The sequence below is a fragment of the Triticum dicoccoides genome, chromosome 1A (genome assembly GCF_002162155.2).
Source record: "Triticum dicoccoides isolate Atlit2015 ecotype Zavitan chromosome 1A, WEW_v2.0, whole genome shotgun sequence".
NCBI lineage: Eukaryota > Viridiplantae > Streptophyta > Magnoliopsida > Poales > Poaceae > Triticum > Triticum dicoccoides.
Window position 1 is genome coordinate 563,526,574 of NC_041380.1, and position 21,889 is coordinate 563,548,462.

General features: G+C 47.8%; 1 protein-coding gene and 1 long non-coding RNA gene across 4 annotated transcripts; one reads left to right on the plus strand and one right to left on the minus strand.

The window, feature by feature from the left end:
- The first annotated feature begins 2,367 nt into the window (after positions 1 to 2,367).
- Positions 2,368 to 5,176, plus strand: LOC119333137. Of its 2 annotated transcripts, none has more exons than XR_005161171.1 (3): positions 2,368 to 2,960; positions 3,866 to 3,976; positions 4,911 to 5,176. It is a non-coding gene; the product is annotated as an uncharacterized LOC119333137 (long non-coding RNA). The 2 variants fall into 2 exon arrangements; XR_005161170.1 differs by having other exon boundaries at positions 2,953 to 3,017.
- Positions 5,177 to 17,113: 11,937 nt separating this feature from the next.
- Positions 17,114 to 21,520, minus strand: LOC119290678 (sulfhydryl oxidase 1-like). 2 transcript variants are annotated; one of them, XM_037569313.1, is made up of 6 exons: positions 19,240 to 20,388; positions 18,446 to 18,470; positions 18,264 to 18,356; positions 17,765 to 17,946; positions 17,468 to 17,540; positions 17,114 to 17,375 (listed from the first exon to the last, which is right to left on the minus strand). In XM_037569313.1, the coding sequence occupies exons 1-6, from the start codon at positions 19,446 to 19,448 to the stop codon at positions 17,313 to 17,315; spliced, it is 645 nt and encodes a 214-aa protein (XP_037425210.1). In that variant the 5' UTR covers positions 19,449 to 20,388; the 3' UTR covers positions 17,114 to 17,312. The 2 variants fall into 2 exon arrangements, with proteins under 2 accessions (XP_037425210.1, XP_037425218.1); XM_037569321.1 differs by lacking the exons at positions 17,114 to 17,375; positions 17,468 to 17,540 and having other exon boundaries at positions 17,837 to 17,951; positions 19,240 to 21,520.
- Positions 21,521 to 21,889: the final 369 nt, after the last annotated feature.

Sequence of the window (21,889 nt, forward strand, 5' to 3'; positions counted from 1 at the left end):
AAAGGGCTGCTCACCAGGGCTGCACGCCTCCCCCCTTCCCCTAGTCCTATTAGGACTAGGAGAGGTGGCCGGCCACCCTTCTCCTCTTTCCCCCTTTGGGGATTCCTAGTTGGAATATGATTGGAGGGGAGTCCTACTCCCGGTAGGAGTAGGACTCCTCCTGCGCCACCTCCTCCTGGCCGGCACCTCCTCCCCCCCTTGGCTCCTTTATATACTGAGGCAGGGGCACCCCATAACACACAAGTTGACACAAGTAGATCCACGTGGTCTATTCCTTAGCCGTGTGCGGTGCCCCCTGCCACCATATTCCTCGATAATACTGTAGCGGAGTTTAGGCGAAGCCCTGCTGCTGTAGTTCATCAAGATTGTCACCACGCCGTCGTGCTGACGAAACTCTTCCCCGACACTTTGCTGGATCGGAGTCCGGGGATCGTCATCGAGCTGAACGTGTGCTCGAACTCGGAGGTGCCGTAGTTTCGGTGCTTGATCGGTTGGATCGAGAAGACGTACGACTACTTCCTCTACGTCGTGTCATCGCTTCCGCAGTCGGTCTGCGTTGGGTACGTAGACAATACTCTCCCCTCGTTGCTATGCATCACATGATCTTGCGTGTGCGTAGGAAAATTTTTGAAATTACTACGAAACCCAACAGTAGGAGGCACGGAGGCGTAGTGGGGAGAGCTAGGAGGCTCGTCGTGGGTACGAGGAAGCCGAGATGATGCATGGTCCCTACCGGGTGGTCGGTAGTCGTGGATGGTACTAGTGCTATGCATGGGGTGCAGATCTGATGCAACGCGCGTGGTTCTGGTCCTGGCTGGCGTGGTGTTTCTTCGTGGCTTGTGGTGCTACGACGGAGTGTCGTGTGGCGGTGCAGGTGCACAAGGGGCTCAGTAGCATGGATCTGCCGCCGTGGGGTCATGCGATGGCACAGTGAGGGACTGCTACTCGGGCGAAGCGGGCCATGGGGCGGTCTAGTTCAATGAGGATTTGGGTCCTAGCACCAAGATCTGACGGTTGCGATGGCGGATGTTGCATACACGGTGTCGGCCGGTGCCATGTGCTTAAGTAGCTGTCACTCAGATGTGCTCTTGCGTGCTTCCCAAAAGCTAGAGCAGTGGCCGCAGAGTGTAGATGTGGTGGCACGGTGGACCATGTGGTACGCTGACGTGCGTAGACCCATGGCTACGGTGCAGCAATTCTGGTCTCCATAGAGCACGGTCGGCGCGTCTGATGTATGGTTGCGGCTCGGAACCATGTTGGTTCTTGGCCTCTGGCGGTGCTCCTTTGTTCCTTGACGTCATGGTGCTCGATAGGGCATAGCGGCTCGTGCTGCGTCCGGCGGCTCTGCATCTAGATGACCGTTGGTGGATCTCGGGCCTCGTGATGGAGGTTGGCCGCCGGTGGTCTCCGCGAGGTGCTGATGGCTGCTGCGGATCTCGGGACTTCTTTGTTGGTGGCAGCTTCAACGGTGGTGGTGGTTGGTTGGCTTGCCGGAGCCTATGCGGCATAATGTGCGGCTGAGGTGGTGTGGGAGCTTGGGTGAAGACCCCGTCTCAGCTTTGTGTTGTGCCGAGTGATGGCGACGGCTGTGACCATCGTTGACCTTCATGTATGCATAACTATTTTGCTGTCACACCCCTCCCACGCGGATCGGGCCATCACGGCCACTCTGGGCGAGACTATGGAGACACTTTGGTGTCGTATTCCTCCCGGGCACTTCATCTTAGAAGTTCGGCATCAGCAAGTAGGACCGTGTATGACGAGGTTGTGGCTTCCAGGCTTCTGTGGCAACGATGATGGCGGGAGCAATGTCAATGACGCAACAATGTTTGTGGTAGTCGGCACTTCTCCAAAACAATGTTTGTGGTAGTCGGCACTTCTCCAACGTGTCTGTGGGATTGTCTCGATTTGTTCATCGCCGTGAAGTCAAAGTTACGACGGCGGGTCCATGTGGTGTGCCTGGTTTGTCCTTCGTAGTTCTTCGTCAAGTTTGGAGTTGCATTGTTTGGTTGCCACAATTACATTTTATGACAAACCTGAAAATAATTACTTCCGATTTTTTTCCGACTGAATATGTGTTGCATGTACAGTATTTTTTATATAAATTCTTTTATCAGGTACTCCCTCCGTTCCGAATTACTTGTCACACGTGTGGATGTATCTAGATGTATTTTAGTTATAGATACATCCATTTCAGCGACGAGGAATTTCGAACGGAGGGAGTAGTATCAATAACCATTTCACTTATAAGGAAAAAAAGGAACCATTTCACCCCCTGCCACTATTTCCCTCTTGCCACTTACCAAATTTTATGGCCCATCTTCTATCGGCCACGTGCCCACGTCCCCCCATCCCTCGCCCCTTTTCCCTCTGAAACCTCCCACGCCGCATCTTCTCTTCTCGCTTCCCCGCTGCCATGCGCCAACCCCGCCGTCACCCGTCGATCCGGCTGCGGCGCTGCGCACTTCCACCCTCGTTGCCCTCCCTGGTCCAGCAACGTCACCTGCTCCCTTCAACTCCCATCTCGATCTTCATGGCCCTCAAATCTAGCAGCCCTCGGCCACGACGCTGCCGGATCTGGTCGGCTTGGCCTCGTCGCCCCAACCAATAGGTGCTCGACGCCACTCCTCAGGATTCAGGAACGCAGTGGTCTTCTTCGTCAGCTTTATATCCCTCCACTTCCTACGCCATGTATCGGCCATCTACCCTTTCTTGAAGCTCCTCCTCATCCAAGTGGCCACCTGATGTTGCCGAGTGGACCATGCTCACTCGCGCCTTCGCCCACCAGTACCAGGTTTGGTCGCCACTTCCTTTGCGCAATTCGTCGAGCAGGTCATCTGTGTGGCGTATGTGTGCTGTTGTAATGGATGGCTTGTTTTCTGGTGGTTGAGGTGCAGGATTTTCTCGTATATTTCAAGTTGAATACCGGGGAGATGGTGCCATGGCGGGCTACTATGGTGGTGAGGTTCACATTCTACAGTGAGGCCATGGCCATCGTTGTTTGCATGTCTGTTTAGGTATAGTTTTTGTTTGTATGATTGCTGAAAAACAAAGGCAAGCCTATTAGTTTGGAAAATAAAGTCAAGCCTATGTGTTGAAAGATAGTTTGATTGACTAGTAACTAGTAAGTAGCCATTTGGCGCCAGTGAGGTGAGATAGCTAGCTTGTGTTGACGCATGTACGTTTGATCAAGGCTACCTAGTTGCAGCAGTTGGAACTATAGTACTACTCCCTCCGTTCCTAAATATTTGTCTTTCTAAAGATTTCAACAAGTGACTACATAGGAAGCAAAATGAGTGAATTTACACTCTAAAATATGTCTATATACATACGTATGTGGTAGTCCATTTGAAATCTCTAAAAGACAAATATTTAGGAACGGAGGGACTAGTACATAACAGAAGAGACACTGTGTCAGCATGTGCAATCAGGATTGGGATGTATACTTCATACTATTGTATAACTTTAACTAGTTGTCCCTGCCAGACAACTAATTTACATTGAAGAGGTCCTCCATTCATGTAGTACGTACATTCCTTGTTCTTTTTCCTTCAGTTTTGGTCTGTAGATGTACTTGTAAGTTTTTTCATCTCGCTTTTGCTTTTCTTTTCAGTATTTTGTACTCTCTCTGTCTCAAAATAAATGTCTCAACTTTGTACTAACATTAGTATAAAGTTATACTAACCTTGAGACACTTATTTTAGGACGGAGGGATTATTTCTGTAATATTTAGCTCCTGTTCCTAAAGCTGTGCATCCACTGGCATGTTAACATCATGTCCTATGTGTTCTTTCTCAATGATGTAGAGCAGGGTAGAGCAGGGGTTCTTACTTATTGTTCTTATACACGCTATGTTATCATGCAGGTGGCAGTTGGGACTATCTGAAGAGCAATAATGTAATGCTTTTGAGCTTAGGTACATGAAGTCATATTTGAAAGCGGACGAGATGATGTTTGTCAACACGAAACTGAAAAGGTTGGTCCATCATCTCTTAGCCATACATCCCATCTAGTTATGCGCCAATTTAGTTCTAGACAACATGCACATGGAGAAACATATATGCGAAAATACATGTATCTTCATCACTACCATTGAGTTCTGAACTTCTGATAAGAACACTGCCCTGTCAATCGACTTCCTTGTTTTGAGACCTTCCTGTTTTATTTGAGATCTTGTGTCTGAGGCACACTGACCACTTGGCCAGCGTACAATGCCTTTGAAGACCATGCTATACAGATAACTTGTTTTGGGACCTTTTTTTTAACTGATTTCTTAGCTTACCGCATTGCCTAGGTGGTACTACTGTACTATATATATATATAATGTATGCACCTGCTTGTGCCCTATTTTCCTAGATGTGGCTCATAACTGAGATATCTATCTATGGACTAGCTGTTTTCTTTACACTAAATCTATCTTAATTAAGGTGCGAGGGGTAAAATTTTGTTGAACTCATATAGGAATTTTTTTCCTGTATCACATGGCCATCTTGGTCTAACTATAGCACATGGGGGTTCTGGAGATATGATGAATACAGTTAATTAGAAAATTGTCATGTGCTTGGAATTATATGAATGTTACAAGTAATTCGAAAAGCATGATGTGTTCTGAACTGTTGCAAACTTATTATAAAATTGAAATCACTGTGGTTTATTGGTATATTATTTCTGTAGTATACAGAGCAACGTGTAGTCCTCAATCTTTATTATTTTGAGTATGTGTTCCTGCTGATTCATGTTACCCTGAAAATTGCATGTGAAGGATCAAAAGGTAAATATGTAGTCATACTGCTAGATAGCAGCTAACTAGTCAGTTAGAAGATCTAAAGTTTTTCACTGTATGCTCAATTAAATTTCAACTACATTACATCATTTTCATCTCCCTTACAACTAGTCTAATCATTTCTTAGGGATGTGAAACAGTACTGGAGGAATCGTGATCTATGGCAAGGGTGATGATGTCTATGGCGATGATTGTCATGATCTATATGGCGATGAGCGTTATAATCCATGAAGGGTGATGAGTCTAATGATCTTTCTTCAGGACATGCAACAAAGTGAACTTCTGAAGTTTTGGTCAATTTTAGCTTAGGCATAATGCTTGGACCATTATATATTAGTTACTATTTTGTTTTGCATTCCAAACTTCCTAGATAGATCATGATGAACAGTGTAATTTGGATGCATGTCATTAGGCTTATGGTATTTTGGAAGTTGCACTAAATATAATATATGTTACTTGGTCATGTATCGTTGTGCAATTATGAGATATACTCCCTCTTCGTCCCAAAATATAAGATGTTTTTGACACTATCATAGTGTAAAAAGCGTCTTACATTTTGGGACGGAGGGAGTATATTTGAAGTGGAAAGCAATCCTTGAGGGGTGACTAATGGCCTACTGAGGGAGTCCTGGATTAGGGGGTGTACGGATAGCCGGACTATACTTCGGCCGGACTCCTGGACTATGAAGATACAAGATTGAAGACTTTGTCCCGTGTCCGGAAGGGACTTTCCTTGGCGTGGAAGGCAAGCTTGGCGATACGGATATGTAGATCTCTACCATTGTAACCGACTCTGTGTAACCCTGGCCCTCTCCCGTGTCTATATAAACCGGAGGGTTTTAGTCCGTAGGACGAACAACAATCATACCATAGGCTAGCTTCTAGGGTTTAGCCTCTCTGATCTCTTGGTAGATCTACTCTTGTACTACCCATATCATCAATATTAATCAAGCAGGACGTAGGGTTTTACCTCCATCGGGAGGGCCCGAACCTGGGTAAAAACATCGTGTCCCTTGTCTCCTGTTACCATCCGCCTAGACGCACAGTTCGGGACCCCCTACCCGAGATCCGCCAGTTTTGACACCGACATTGGTGCTTTCATTGAGAGTTCCTCTGTGTCGTCACTTTTAGGCCCGATGGCTTCTCCGATCATCAACAACGATGCAATCCAGAGTGAGACTTTTCTCCCCGGACAGATCTTCGTATTTGGCGGCTTTGCACTGCGGGCCAATTCGCTTGGCCATCTAGAGCAGATCGAAAGCTACGCCCCTGGCCATCAGGTCAGATTTGGAAGTTTGAACTACATGGCCGACCTCCGCGGAGACTTGATCTTCGACGGATTCGAGCCGCAGCTGAGCGCGCCGCACTGTCACGACGGGCATGATCTAGCTCTGCCGCCGAACAGTGCCCTAGAGGCCGCACCCGCATCAGCTCCGACCCTTAATTCGGAGCCAACTGCGCCAATCGAGGATGGGTGGTTGGACACCGCCTTGGGGGCTGCAATCTCTACGGCGATCGAGCCGAACACCAGCCCTATTCTCTGTGAAGCTCGTGACTCCAAGGAGCCGGACTCCTCTCCAGACTCCGAGCCCTCCGCGCCCCTACCGATCGAACCCGATTGGGCGCCGATCATGGAGTTCACCGCCGCAGACATCTTTCAGCACTCGCCCTTCGGCGATATTCTGACTTCACTAAAGTCTCTCTCTTTATCAGGAGAGCCCTGGCCGGACTATGGCCAGCAATGTTGGGATGCGGATGATGAAGAAATTCAAAGCCCACCCACCACCCACTTCGTAGCCACTGTCGATGATTTAACCGACATGCTCGACTTCGACTCCGAAGACATCGACGGTATGGACGCCGATGCAGGAGACGATCAAGAACCAACGCCTATAGGGCACTAGAAAGCCATTGCGTCATATGATATATACATGGTGGACACCCTAAAAGAAAGCAATGGCGATGGAACAGCGGAGGATGACCCCTCCAAGAAGCAACCTAAGCGCCGGCGTCAGCGGCGCCGCTCTAAATCCCGCCAAAACAAAAATGGTGATTCCGGCACGGGAGATAATAACACCCCGGACAGTGCCGAAGACAACCACCTCTAGCAAAATTCAGCACAGGAGGATGGAGAAGCCAGCCCTCATGAGAGAGCGGCAGACAGAGAGGTCGAGGACGATAATTATATGCCTCCCTCCGAAGACGAGGCAAGCCTCGACGGCGATGAATTTGTCGTGCCGGAGGATCCCGTCGAACAAGAGTGTTTCAAACGCAGGCTTATAGCCATGGCGAGCAACCTCAAGAAAAAACAGTAACAACTTAGAGGTGATCAAGATTTGCTAGCCAATAGATAGACTGAAGTCCTTGCGGCCGAAGAGTATGAACTCGAACGCCGCTCCAAGAGCTACCCAAAGCGCAGGTTGCTACCCTGATTAAAGGAGGAAGCACCTAAACCTACATCACCAGCGCATGACGCGGCCGACCGGCCACCTCGTGGCCGCGACAGAGAGGCCTCTTGGCCCTCCACTCAAGCCGCACCCCGGCGCCGCTCAAAAAATTCCAAGGCACGGGAAAATGCGCCAAACCTGTGAGATATATTGGAGGACAAGGCAAGGCAAACAAGATCGATCTACGGATCGCGTGGGCGCCCCACAGCACGAGGTGGTACTCGTCATGCCGGATACAGTAAATCCGGTCGGGCCAAACACAGTAGACAAAGCTCGTTTGACCTGCGTCGTGATATAGCCCAATACAGAGGCGCCACACACCCACTATGCTTCACAGATGAAGTAATGGATCATCAAATCCTCGAGGGTTTCAAACCCGTGAACATCAAATCATACGATGGCACAACAGATCTTGCGGTATGGATCGAGGACTATCTTCTTCATATCCACATGGCCCGCGGTGATGACCTACACGCCATCAAATACCTCCCACTCAAGCTTAAAGGACCAGCTCGGCATTGGCTTAACAGCTTGCCAGCAGAATCAATTGGTTGTTGGGACGACCTGGAAGCCGCATTCCTCGACAATTTCCAGGGCACTTATGTGCGACCACCAGACGCCGATGACCTAAGCCACATAATTCAGCAGCCAGAGGAATCGGCCAGACAATTCTGGACACGGTTCCTAACCAAGAAAAAACAAATCGTCGACTGTCCGGACGCAGAGGCCCTAGCAGCCTTCAAGCATAACATCCGCGGCGAGTGGCTTGCACGGCACCTAGGACAGGAAAAGCCGAAATCTATGGCAGCCCTCACGACACTTATGACCCGCTTTTGCGCGGGAGAAGACAGCTGGCTAGCTCGCAGCAATAACATGACCAAGAGCCCTGGTAATTCGGATACCAAGGACAGCAGTGGCAGGTCGCATCACAATAAGCAAAAGCGCCGCATTAACGGCGACAATGCTGAGGATACGACAGTTAATGCCGGATTCAGAGGCTCTAAACCCGGTCAGCGGAAAAAGCCATTCAAAAAAAATACTCCGGGCCCGTCCAGTTTGGACCGAATACTCGACCGCTCATGCCAGATACATGACACCCCCGAAAAACCAGCCAATCACACCAACAGGGATTGTTGGGTGTTCAAGCAGGCAGGCAAGTTAAATGCCGAAAGCAGAGACAAGGGGCTGCATAGCGATGACGAGGAGGAGCCCCGGCCGCCGAACAACAGTGGACAGAAAGGTTTTCCCCCACAAGTGCGGACGATGAACATGATATACGCAACCCATGTCCCCAAGAGGGAGCGGAAGCGTGCGCTAAGGGACGTATACGCGATGGAGCAAGTCGCCCCAAAGTTCAACCCATGGTCTTCCTGCCCGATCACTTTTGATCGAAGGGACCACCCCACTAGCATCCGTCATGGCGGATTCGCCGCATTGGTTCTAGACCCAATTATTAACGGATTTCACCTCACTAGAGTCCTTATGGACGGCGGCAGCAGCCTGAACCTGCTTTACCAGGATGTGGTGCGGAAAATGGGCATCGATCCCTCGAGGATTAAACCCACTAAAACGACCTTTAAAGGCGTCATACCAGGTGTAGAGGCCAACTGTATAGGCTCAGTTACACTTGAAGTGGTCTTTGGATCTCCAGATAATTTCCGAAGCGAGGAGTTAATCTTCGACATAGTCCCGTTCCACAGTGGCTATCACGCACTGCTCGGGCGAACCGCATTTGCCAAGTTCAATGCGGTGCCGCACTACGCATACCTCAAGCTCAAGATGCCAGGCCCTCGAGGAGTCATCACGGTCAATGGAAACACCGAACGCTCTCTCTGAACGAAGGAGCATACAGCGGCTATCACAGCGGAAGTACAAAGCAGCCTCTCAAGGCAATTCTCCAGTCCGGCCATTAAACGTCTAGACACCATCAAGCGCGCCCGGAGTAACCTACAACAAGACTGCCTGGCACGTTCCGAGCAAGCATAGCAATGCGGCCCCAACCCCAGCCCTCGCAAACTTGCGAAACCAGTGTTGCGCATACATAACTACGCTCTGGAAATACCATGGGCAAAGGGGGAGGGGCACCATCACGGCACGCCCGAAACACGGCTTAAACCACACTAGGGGCTGCCGACTTCTTCATTTTCTCTTACTTTCAGGACTCCACTCTTCGGAAGGCCTGTCCGGCAGTACAATTGCCACACAAAAGATACAACAACCAGGGGAGCAGAAAGCTACGCCGCACTATGGAACTCTAAGGTGGTCTCTATAACGAGCAGTATACCTGTTTCACATAACATTCCGCAGCTCGCCCCTGAAAAGGACATGTTAAATAGTCCCATCTTTTGCTTATTGCACTATTTGTATCGTTCTGCTTTGATCGCAGCTTTTTTAAATAAATAATGCATAGCTTCCGTCTATTATTGCATTACACTTTTTTACGAATATATGTTGATTAATGACATGTTGCACCCGTACACTTTGGTACAGCCAATACGTCAGGGGCTTAAGTACCCCACAATATGGTGTGAGAAGTCCGAACACTTTCACAAGTGCGGCACCCCAAACTTATAGCATTATATGCATCGGCTCCGGATCATGTCTTGGGTCAATAGTTGGGTTTGCCCGGCTCCTATGTTTTGGTACCTTACGTTCCGTTATATCGGCTAAGGTAGCACTAGGAGAACTACTGCGATTGTGCCCCAGTTGAGCTGGGCTAAGCACCTCAGTAGAGAGAGCTAAAACTGACCGTCATGATGAGGCGAGAGCTGGTCGCTATTCGAGAGGTTTTCGAGTCCCTAAAGACTTATGCCGCTTAGAGCGAGGAGTCGGCTTTGTCCGGCCTAGGCGTGGATAGCGCCCCGAACTCGGTCTTCCGAACACTAGGGGCTTCGCCGAAATTTAAAATTATAGAATTCTATGACTAAGTGAGAGTGTTCAAGCATTATAGTCCGATTGCCTTGTTCGTTGTGTTGAGCGCCTCCCTCGATGGACCCAAGAATGGGAAAAAGAGCGCTCATGTTTATCCCGAACACCCCAGCACTCGTGGCATGGGGCAGAAGCCGACGACTCGCCATATCTCGAATTTGATAAACGGCCGCACAGAAGGTAATATTTTAAATTCAAAAGCGTTGCTTAGCGCATATGAACAAGTTTTCAGCGTACAGGATCACAAATGCGAGTTTACTCAAAAATTACATCTTTGGAGCATTCATCCGCTATAAGGCGGGCACCATTCAGGACGCCCTCATAATACGCTTCCGGAACACGATGCTCCTTGCCCGGTGGCGGCCCGTCCTTCACCAGCTTCTCCGCATCCATCTTGCCCCAGTGCACTTTAGCACGGGCAAGCGCCCTACGGGCACCTTCGATGCAGAAGGAGCGCTTGATTACTTCAAGCCATGGACAGGCATCCACCAGCCACCTCACAAGCCCGAAGTAGCACCCAGGCAAAGCCTCTCCAGGCCAAAACCGAACTATAAGGCCCTTTATGGCCTGTTCGGCCACCTTGTGGAGCTCGACCATTTGCTTCAGCTGGTCGCTCAAAGGCACCAGGTGTCCGGCCTCAGCATACTGAGACCAGAACACCTTCTCCGTCGAGCTCCCCTCCTCGGATCGGTAGTAGGCAGCGGCATCAAACGCACTGCGGGGCAAATCTGCGAATGCTCCTGAAGAGCTCCGGACTCGGGTAAGTAACAAGTAATTCACTTTCACATGCTTGCTTTGCATAATGAATGCCTTACCCGCCGCTATCTTCTTCACCGCTTCCATTTCTTGGAGGGCTTTCTGGGCTTCGGCCTTGGCAGACTTCGCGCTTTCGAGGGCTGCCGCAAGCTCGGACGCTTTCGTCTTTGAGTCAAGCTCCAAACTCTCGTGTTTTTTCACGAGAGCCTGGAGCTCTTTCTGCAACTCCTCCACCCGCGCCTCCTTCTTCCCTCTCTCTGTGCGCTCCACGGCCGCTCTGTTTTCGGCCTCGGACAGCGCTTTCTTAAGGGTTGCCACCTCGGTCGTGGCCCCTATAATAGCACGTTGATCCTGTCATTTTTTTCAACCACATCTTCTATATATACTTGCGCAAGGTATTACTTACCTTCCTTCTCCTCGAGTTGCCTCTTGGCATGGCCGAGCTCGTTCTCGGACCGCGCGAGGTTTTGCTTCAGTGTATCCACCTCCGCAGTCAGTGCGGCGGAGGCCAGCAGCGAAGCCTGCATACGCATATTGACTTGATTATGTTAGACTCCTGCGAATGTTATTAGATCCTCTATTCGGCTTTTCTTTCCGAATGCCGAACAGAGTATCAGAGGCTACTGTCTATGCGGTAATATTTTTACATATTCTTTACTTACCTCAAAGCCTGTTAGAAGGCTGGCACAGGCTTCAGTCAGTCCGCTCTTGGCGGACTGAACCTTTTGGATCACCGCACTTATAATAGTGCGGTGCTCCTCGTCGATGGAGGCGCCTTTAAGCACCTCCAGCAAATTGTCCGGTGCCTCCGGTTGGACGGAGGTCACCGGCTCGGTAGGCTTGCTCCTCTTGGAAGGAGGCTCCCTACCGGAGTCCGGAACCGTTGAAGGTTCCGGCGCGGTGTCTGGCTCAAGGCCGGACTCGGGGCCCTTGGGGGTTTTATCCCCTTTGCGCCTGGAGTCTGGGAGGTTGCCTTGCGGCGCCTCCAGGACCACCTCCTCCTGGCTTGGAACCTGTTGGGACAGCACCTCGGCATCGTCCGTAGGGTGGGGGGAGGTAGCGGGCGGAAGTGAATTCACGTCCGACGAATCCAGGGAGCCGCTCGACGACTCGTCGAGCCCGGCCTTGGGCGGACTGCATAGTCATATTCGGCGTAAGAAGGAGCTGTGCAAGAAAGGAACACTATTAATTGCTCTGGTGTCCGAATACTTACGATCTCGCCAGGGGCTTGGCCCTGTGCGGCCACTCCTCTTCACCGTCATCAGCGTTGGTGGAGTAGTCCGGAGGAGGGGTCTTCCCCTTCTTGGACCCTTCGGCCTCCCCAGTTGGGGCGGCCTTCCTTTTCTTCCCTCCTCCCGCTGGAGGGGGAGAGGTCTCTTCTTCCTCCTCCTTGTCTTCATGGGAGGAGTGCGTCTTGGAGTCGTCGGATGATGAATCCGACACCTCCTGGCGCCGGGCACTCTTTCGAGTCCCCGTGGCCTTCTTCTTGGCCTTCTTCTCCGGCACCACATAGGGTGCTGGAACCAGCAGCTTCGCCAAGCGAGCGTCCACTGGGCCTTCGGGCAAAGGAGCCGGATAGTTGATCTGTCCAGACGTCTCCTGCCAATCCTGTCAAAGGTAAGGGAGCTTAGATCCCGCATGGAGTCAAACTATGAAAAACTAATACCCTGTAAAAGGTAAAAACAGCTTACCGCACAAGCGTGACGCTGCGTGCTGAATCCGCGATCCTCGGTAGCGGATGCAGGGGCCTCGGCGCCCTTGAAAAGCACCTTCCAGGCATCTTCATACGTCGTGTCGAAGAGCCTACTCAGAGTTCGGTGCCGCGCTGGGTCAAACTCCCACAGGTTGAAAGCCCGTTGTTGACACGGGAGGATCCGGCGGATGAGCATAATCTGGACTACATTGACAAGTTTGAGCTTCTTGTCCACCAGGGTTTGGACGCATGTTTGGAGTCCGGTCAGCTCTCCTTTTTTACCCCACGACAGGCCCGTCTCTTTCCAGGAGGTGAGCCGCGTAGGGGGTCCGGATCGGAACTCGGGGGCTGCGACCCATTCAGGGTCGCGCGGCTCGGTGATGTAAAACCACCCCGATTGCCACCCCTTTAGGGTCTCCATGAAGGAGCCCTCGAGCCATAGGACGTTGGGCATCTTGCCCACCATGGCGCCTCCGCACTCCGCTTGGGTGCCGCGCACCACCTTCGGCTTGACATTGAAAGTCTTGAGCCATAGGCCGAAATGGGGGCGGATGCAGAAGAAAGCCTCACACACGATGATAAACGCTGAGATGTTGAGGACAAAGTTCGGGGCCAGATCGTGGAAATCCAGGCCATAGTAGAACATGAGCCCCCGGACAAATGGGTGGAGAGGGAAGCCCAGTCCGCTGAGGAAATGGGGGAGGAACACCACCCTCTCATGGGGCCTAGGGGTGGGGATGAGCTGCCCCTCTTCGGGAAGCCGGTGCGCAATGTCGTTAGACAAGTATCCGGCCTTCCTCAGTTTTTTTGATGTGTCCCTCCGTGACGGAGGAGACCATCCACTTGCCTCCCGCTCCGGACATGGCTGGAGAAGGTTGAGGTGGGGTGTGCGGACTTGGGCGCTGGAGCTCGAGTGCGCGGAAATGGATAGGCAAAGGAGGAAGAAGGCGTGTATGAAAAGGTGGATCCTTATCCCCTTATATGGGTGGACGCGACTATGCGTCCCCACCAGCCTGGTAAAACTCGCTTATCTCCCAAGCGCCATAATCAATGGCGCGGTTTGGGTTACCCACGCCCGTATTGATGAGAATCCCAGAATAAAGGGACATGATCTCTGCTTTGACAAGACGTGCCAAGGAAACCGCCTCACTAAACGAGCTGAGGTGGGACAGTAAAACGATTTGAATAAAGACTTGGCCGTGGTGTGATGTCACGCTACGGAATACGTCAGCAGATTAGATTTGTGTAAATATTATTCTCTCTATGGCAATATGTGGAAACTTATTTTGCAGAGCCGGACACTACCTTTATGTTCAAAATCTTCTATGAAGTACTTGGAGGAGGAACCCGCCTTGCAATGCCGAAGACAATCTGCGTGCCGGACTCGTCATCATTGAAGCCTGGTTCAGGGGCTACTGAGGGAGTCCTGGATTAGGGGATGTCCGGATAGCCGGACTATACTTCGGCCGGACTCCTGGACTATGAAGATACAAGATTGAAGACTTCGTCCCGTGTCCGGAAGGGACTTTCCTTGGCGTGGAAGGCAAACTTGGCGATACGGATATGTAGATCTCCTACCGTTGTAACCGACTCTGTGTAACCCTAGCCCTCTCCGGTGTCTATATAAACCGGAGGGTTTTAGTCCGTAGGACGAACAACAATCATACCATAGGCTAGCTTCTAGTGTTTAGCCTCTCTGATCTCGTGGTAGATCTACTCTTGTACTACCCATATCATCAATATTAATCAAGCAGGACGTAGGGTTTTACCTCCATCGAGAGGGCCCGAACCTGGATAAAAACATCGTATCTCTTGTCTCCTGTTACCATCCGCCTAGACGCACAGTTCAGGACCCCCTATCCAAGATCCGCCGGTTTTGACACCGACACCTACCATACAACAAACATCTCAAGTACGGAGACTTCACTATCGGTGAATCTCTATATTGATGGTCTTTGTTGGACTCTCAACCATAGGAATCCCCGAAGGGGTGTATACACAGTCGGCTATCGTAATGGCTTTCGGTTTCATTCTCCTCTCGGTTATAACAATCCGTGAAGGATTTCGTTCTCCTCTTGGTTATAACAAACCCCGAAGGGTCAAATATACCGTCATCTATTGCGAAAGCCGATGGGAACTGATAACAGTCAGAAAAATAGATATCCGACTTGGAACCGTTAGCTATAAGCGTCGTCAAGTTTATGTGAGCTGGCTGGCAACCAAAACATGCCTGGCGGCTCACCGTCAGCTAATTACCCTCAGAGAAGGTATTACCCATCAGTACCGTCGGCTATGAGTGTAATGGCCGACGAAGCATAGCCGACGGGAGATTGCCGACGGTGTACCGTCAGTTATATGGAAATCCGACGGTGAACTGAAATATCCGACGGTAATTTGACCCTCGGTTATAATGAAAAATCTAGTAGTGACCTAGTTGCACATCTAGACAACCTACTTTGATGCAAAGTTTAATTTGGTAAAGAAAAGCTAAAAATTGTTAGTTGCCTATTCACCCCCCCCCCCCTTCTAGTCAACCCTATCGATCCTTTCACCAAGTTCGGCCACTCATGGTGGAGGTAAAAGCCTACTCCTACTTGATTGATATACATGCTCATCTCGATTACAAGGATGCTCTTTCGCTCCCTATCTCTCTGAGATATTGTAACCTCGCTTTGGTTCCTAAGAACTCCCCTTTATATAATAGGATGAGGGGCTATAGAGAAGAGTCTGGGTTGGTAGTATTCTTAACTCGTATCCTAGTTAGGAAAGTCTCTCCTGGTCCTCTTCGTGAATCGGCCCACAAAGCTCATGTCAGAGTCGGCACCCACAGGTCGGGTCTCGTTCTGGGCCTTTGGTCTTTCCTCTTATTTAGCTTTATCACAACCCGGAGGTGGTGTGACTCCCAGAGCATACAAGATCAAAGACGGGTCACACTAATGACGGGTCTTATTTGTGGGGAATATCCCCAATAGTGAGTTTCACGGAACTCGGTAATAGAATCATTGTAACCAGCAAATCAAAATAATATCAAGACTAGGAAGGGCCAAAATAAATGGCTTTATTTATTTATATTGAACTTATTTATTTTTTGTACTCATTCTCTCAACATACAATCTTCACAATTATATATATTTATATTAAATTGGGCAATTTTAGTCATGTAACAAAGAGTTCTAAATATTAGTATAAAATATGTTCATTAGAACTCTACTATCCGTCCATTTGCACAAAACTTAAAATTGTTGTGCAAGGAAATTCATGTTAATTAGATGTTTATTTGTAAAAAAATCATTAAAACCTTTCATTAAATTGAAATTCTCTAGGCTAGTGCATGTCCTCACAAATTAGTTTGTGCCACTTAGATGAATTGTAGTTATGTATGTGTGTGTGATTGTTTATATCTCAATAATCATTAAATATCTTAACAAGTAGCATAAAAACATATGGCCAAATATCTTGATAGAGCTATTTGCAGTGTATGATCGCATATAACCTTTGCTAGTAAATAAAAATGATGACAACCCTATAGGCGATTCCCAAGGAGTCCCCAAACAAACAGGAGCATGCCCAGAGTCTTAAAAATAAGTAAACTACTAGTGGGGACTTGGAGAGTGACGCCTAAGATGAAAGCCATCAAAGATGGCGGACGGGGCTTGGAGATACAAACTTGCATGGCATGGCTAGATAACATGACTATATAAGAACACATATGCCTTACAAAATACAAAGCCAACACATATCGCACATGCCAACCGTCTCGAAGCATTGGCAAGCAGTAGATTGAATATTTCCACTTTTAGTCCTCCCTTGTAACTCTTTTGGATTATTCATTACATAAGTGGGTATCTAGGGGATTTGTACATTGTAGAATTGCTAATGCTTATTTTGATACGTGTATGATTACTTTTTTGCTAGGTTGTGCGATGATCACCTACAACATACTCTATGACTGTTGTCTGATTTAAGGGAGTGGGCACACACTTTATTTAGAAAATTAGTGACCTTCGTATGACGTGTTGGTATCAACGAGGAGCAATGTCACGGGTGGTCACAACACTCGAACCATCGATCAGATCTATCAATCTAAATTACCAGGCCGGCCTGCGAGCAATGGTAATGGAAGGAGGACAACAATGTTGAATAATATAGCATGACGACTTCAGCTATTTATAGATGACATGCCTACCAAGTGTTTGAGACGACCAGCATCATCACATTAGAGGTACACAGAAGCATTTATACTAACTAACGTGAACTGAAATCTATTGTGTTTATCCATTTCATTATCATTATAGGAAAAATGTTTCAATCACGTTTGCTTTATTTACTCACTTATCAAATCATTTAGTTTAATTCTTTGCTGATAATTTTATGCTATTTTGGAATATTGCAAGAACTTTTCCAAGTTAAGGATTTTGAAATGCATGACACCTCAAGTGTTCCCGAAACACCACATTCCACTCTCTTTGACTCATTTTGGATCAACATTCAACTGAGTATAGTATATACTTCCAATAAATTGTATTACGCTAATCATGTGTACCAAGGAGTACCAATAATCAACAGTATTTGGTGGCCAAACGAGCGCCCATAAACAATCTCCCTTCACTCTTCCAACATAGAACATTGAACTAGCTCGTTCCACACATGGGCTAGCTCTGCCACTTTCAATCGTGAAATCTGATCATTTAACTAGAACCTTGTGCTAAAAAATTATCTGTAATGCATGAGCTGTTGCTTCCGCAACATTGTAAATTGCTTGAACAACCTAGTACAACAGATTCAGTATGTCAACAAACTGCTTGTTAGTGCATGGCACAAGATTTTATGCAGTTTGGCAAATAAAGTATGCAGCTGTACCTGTTTGGGATATGAAACATTGTTTGGAAGCATACTTTCGTTCTCATATTTTTTGTCATCCAAAGTGAACAAGCTGCACATAGCATAAAGAGGGTGTATTAATAAAATCCATCACGCCTGTAATGGTAGAACCGAACTAAGCAACTAAGCAAACCAAGATGTTAAGCCCAAATATACAGACTGATGTACTTGGTTCGGAGACAGATGTATAACACATTAGGTGCACAATTTTTTGATAATTCGGTGGATGACATATGAACTTTAAGCGATAGTGAAATATGTAGGAGAAAAACTTGCCTTTCCATTTGCTTATTTATCCACTTAAGTAAACGCTCATCTGTTCTTCCATCATCAATCAATTTTAGTTTGCTTTTCTCTTGCTTCCGGTCCCACTTAGTGTTAGCAAATTTTGGTGGGGGGCCCCAAAGTAGGAAAGGATAATGGTCAACAGAAAATCTATTGCAAAGATCTATGTTCACCTGTGCTGTCAAACATTCAAAAAAAAATCACTGCTTGAGGAACTAATAAGCAATAAGTTAGCTTGGGTTTCTGACAGAAATGAGAATTAAAATAAATCAAACGAGGGACTAATCTTTCACGTGAGAAGAACCTCTTGTATTTCTAACCTTCATGTTGACAATAACAAACAGGACAACTATAAACTGAAGATGCACATCGATACTTCTCTAGGTTATCTCACCATAGAGTTGCAACAATATCGCCTTTTAAGTGCTTATTAGTTGTTTAGCTTTAGCAAACTGATGAAAATTATCACTCTTCACGAGAAGTACTGTACCTTTGATGCACAATCAATCCTAGCCATTAGTATTCTCCCAGGATGTGCAGCATCTGGACCATTGAAAAGTTTCGCAACCTTCTCATAATGAGGCTGGAAGTAAGGAAGAAATCAAGATTAGCAAGAGTGGCTTTCCAGATCGTGCGAATATATGATACACTCTACCACCATAGGCTCAATACCTTGTAGTTTCTGCAAGCTGGACACCTGCACAAGCATGATGGGTATTTAGTTAGCAGAAATAAAACAAGACGGAACAAACGACATTAAGCAGGAACGAAATGGAGTACCAACGGGGTGTTAAGAGCATGTTTCCACAAAGGTAAGCCAGTCAATCCTTGAAATTTTCCATGGCCAATGGTGAATTAGTGGAGAATATGGTAGGTAAAATGAATTCAAATTTGGCAAGCAGCAATTTACTAGGGACAAAAAAAGATCTTCTAATCAGCGAAAATTCTCAAACTAAGGGGCAGTAATATAACTCCATAGTCCACATCCATGATCAATCTCTATTTAGTTAGGCATAATGATTATTATTGTTTTGCGAAAAAGGCATAATGATTATAATATTTTTTAAAATTGTAACAAACTACAACTAAACCTGGCAGGGAACATCTCTAGAGCATAGATTCTAGAATTAAACACAACATAGTTTTGCAGAGTTTTGAAGTGTTGAGTAATTCTTCAGTGGCTATGAGTTTACCAAATCATCATGTTTCATTCGGTACAAAACTCACACATAACACAACGGAAGTACAATTACACTATTTTGATACATACGGAAAACTACACACGAGGGGCTAATCATTTTCGATTTGCGACTGACAGATCGACAAGAGCACGAAAACCCCACGTCACATCTCGGGCCATCGAGCTATCCCGAAACCTCGATTCGTAACCATCTCGCGATTCCAGATCAAGTGCTCCCATCGAATCGAATCTAAGGAATAAGACGCGAATCAAGCCGGGGACTGACCAGTGGGCGAAGAACTCGACGACGGCGAAGGACTCCCGCGATGCCGTGAGGAAGGCGTCGAAGGTGGTGGCGTCGAGCTCCACGGCGTAGTCCCCCTGCGCGGTGGCCCCGTCGCCGACGCCCAGCGACCGGAGGGCGTCCGCGCCCACGGCGAGGGAGGAGGCGACGGCGAGGGTGAGGAAGAGGAGCCGCGCCACCGCGGGAGCCATGGATCGGCGGGGGCTGGATATCTCCGGCGCGGTGGCGTTCCGTTGTTCCGTTTCAGATACCCGCGAAGCTCTCGTGCTGGGATTCAGTCATTAGTCAGACCAGTAGGACTACACTTTGTAGCCTCCGCCTCCGCCTCCGCCTCCGCCTGGGGTTTTCGACTTTGGGAAACGTTCGTTTCAGCCGGCGGACCGTGGCTCGCCTCTTCCGTGCGACGCGTGTCTTCTGCATGTTTGTTTCTATTTTTTTTCTTCTCTAACATCATGTGTGTGTTCTTTTTGGCAAACCCGAACCCTCCAAAAAAGGGCTATCTTCCTCACGGCCTTGTAGGATTAGGGCATCTACAACCGGATCCCCGTACCCACTTCAAACGTCCGGAAGGGTTGTCTAGTCAGTGTCCAGACGAGTTTTGGTCACCCAACCGGGCTCCCATAGCCGGGCCAAACGTCCGGATTGACCTGCACCCTGAACGCGCCCGGGCATGCCTGCCATGTAGCACCGACGGATAGGACACATGTGGGGATGCGGAGAGACCGCTGGTCCGACGGGCGCCTCCAACAATCCGCGTCGCGTGGCACCGCTCGAGCGTGTTGTGAGGGAGGAAGCCGGCTATTTAAGCTGGACGAAGACATCAGAACCCTAAATCGACCCATTTCTTTTCCTTTCTCCTCACTGTCGTTGGCACTTTCATTTTCATCCGCCACTTGCGATGCCAAGACGCCGAATTACCACATACACCATGCTCACTCCGGAGCGAAGGGTGCAACTGCTAGAGTAGATCTAGGCGAGGCGGGCTGCTCGTTTCGCCGCCGGCCTTCCTCCGGAGCCATCAAAGGATGAAGAGGAGGAGGAGGGGAAACCCGTTGAGAAGGAGGAGGTGCCGGAGGAGGAGGAGGCCCTGCCAGCTGCGGGCTTCGCCATGGCGGAGGCGGGGGCGGAGTACGAGGCCGCCCAAGCGATGGAGATGGCGGAGCATACTGTCATCCTTGAGTCCATCCAGGATGAGGCCTACGTCGAGGCCAACCGGTAGTTCATCCAGCGATATTACACCACCGCCATGAGATGCAATTTATTTTCGACGTGTCTAGCGACGATTAATCTTCAACTTTATTATTTTATTGCTTGAACACTAACTGTACATGGACATGCAAATTATGTAATGCGATTTCTATGCAATCTATGCGTAATATTATGTTGTTGTCTAAAGGTTACACAACTATATAATTGGCGTTGAATATTGCAAACCAGTGCAAGTTCTATGAAATATATGTGTAATTTTAACCATTGTTTACTTCAAAATTCGTTACTCAATTTATTTCTTCTTTTGGGTAATACTCATGCCGTTAATTCATTCTATTTTAGAATAACATCTGTTTTAGTTTATGTTTCCGTGTTCTTGCTTGTGCTAATGTCTCTGGCTCTAATTGTTTTCGCCTATTCGATATTTTGGTTGTCAGGTGTTCTCCTATATTTGCATATGCGTGTGTTTTGATGTTGAAGTGGTGTGACACTATTTCATTTTGTGTTAAGAAATTAAAATGAGTTTTTTTTCTTGTAATTTACCGAATTACTTTTATTTCTTCATTTTCTTTCTTTGTTTAGGTTAATATAAAATGTTCTTAATTCATTCTGTCTTAGAACTTTTTTTGTTTTAGTTTTCTCGCTGCTTCTAATGTTTCTGGTTCCAGTTTTTGTTCTTGTTGATTAGTTGATTTTTTTTCTTGTTGGATTTTCTTCTATATTTGTGCATATGTATATTTCAGGTGATTTTTAGTTGGTAAGTACTCCCTCCGTCTCATAATATAAGAGCGTTTTTGACATTACGCTAGTGTCAAAAACGCTCTTATATTATGGGACAGAGGGAGTATATTTTTGAGTAAATATATGTTACTTTATTGTTGAGAAAACAAAACTATATTGTTTATGTTGTATATAGAACTAAATGAAATTGAGATTTGTACACACCATGTGTCAATATGCGTAATTATCTACCAAGTATGTTAATTCTTTCTAATCAAATTGAACCAGTACACAAATTCCAAGACAATATGTGCTTAGGCTTAAACATTTTGTTGCAGGGAGTTACAAAACATCTACCAAAACGTCATATATTTTGGAAAGGAGGTAGTAGATGGATGCATGGCGTGGCATACAAGTGCTAGCAACCAGAGGGCCCATCTAGGTGGATGCATCATCGAGGTCGCATTTGTCTAAAAAAAAAGGGAGGTCGCGTAGGCTTTCTCAATAATAAAAAAAGGTCTGCGAACCAATCTGTAGTTGAATGGCTATGGTATCTCCAGCCCATTAGAGTTCAAATTTTGGTGCTCGCATTTATTTCTGAATTTATTTCAGAATGTCCGGCGATGCGCATTCAGTGGGGGGAGACGTTTCTATCGACGACGAGGTGCCTACGGTGACTTCGTAAATTTCAAGATGATATGTC

Coding starts and splice junctions, on each gene's coding strand:
- LOC119290678 (XM_037569313.1), bottom strand. CDS start 19,448: ATGGCTCCCGCGGTGGCGCGGCTCCTCTTCCTCACCCTCGCCGTCGCC. Junction 17,947..18,263: donor GGATTGATTGTGCATCAAAG/GTACAGTACTTC, acceptor TTGACAGCACAG/GTGAACATAGATCTTTGCAA. Junction 17,376..17,467: donor ATGTTTCATATCCCAAACAG/GTACAGCTGCAT, acceptor CTGTTGTACTAG/GTTGTTCAAGCAATTTACAA.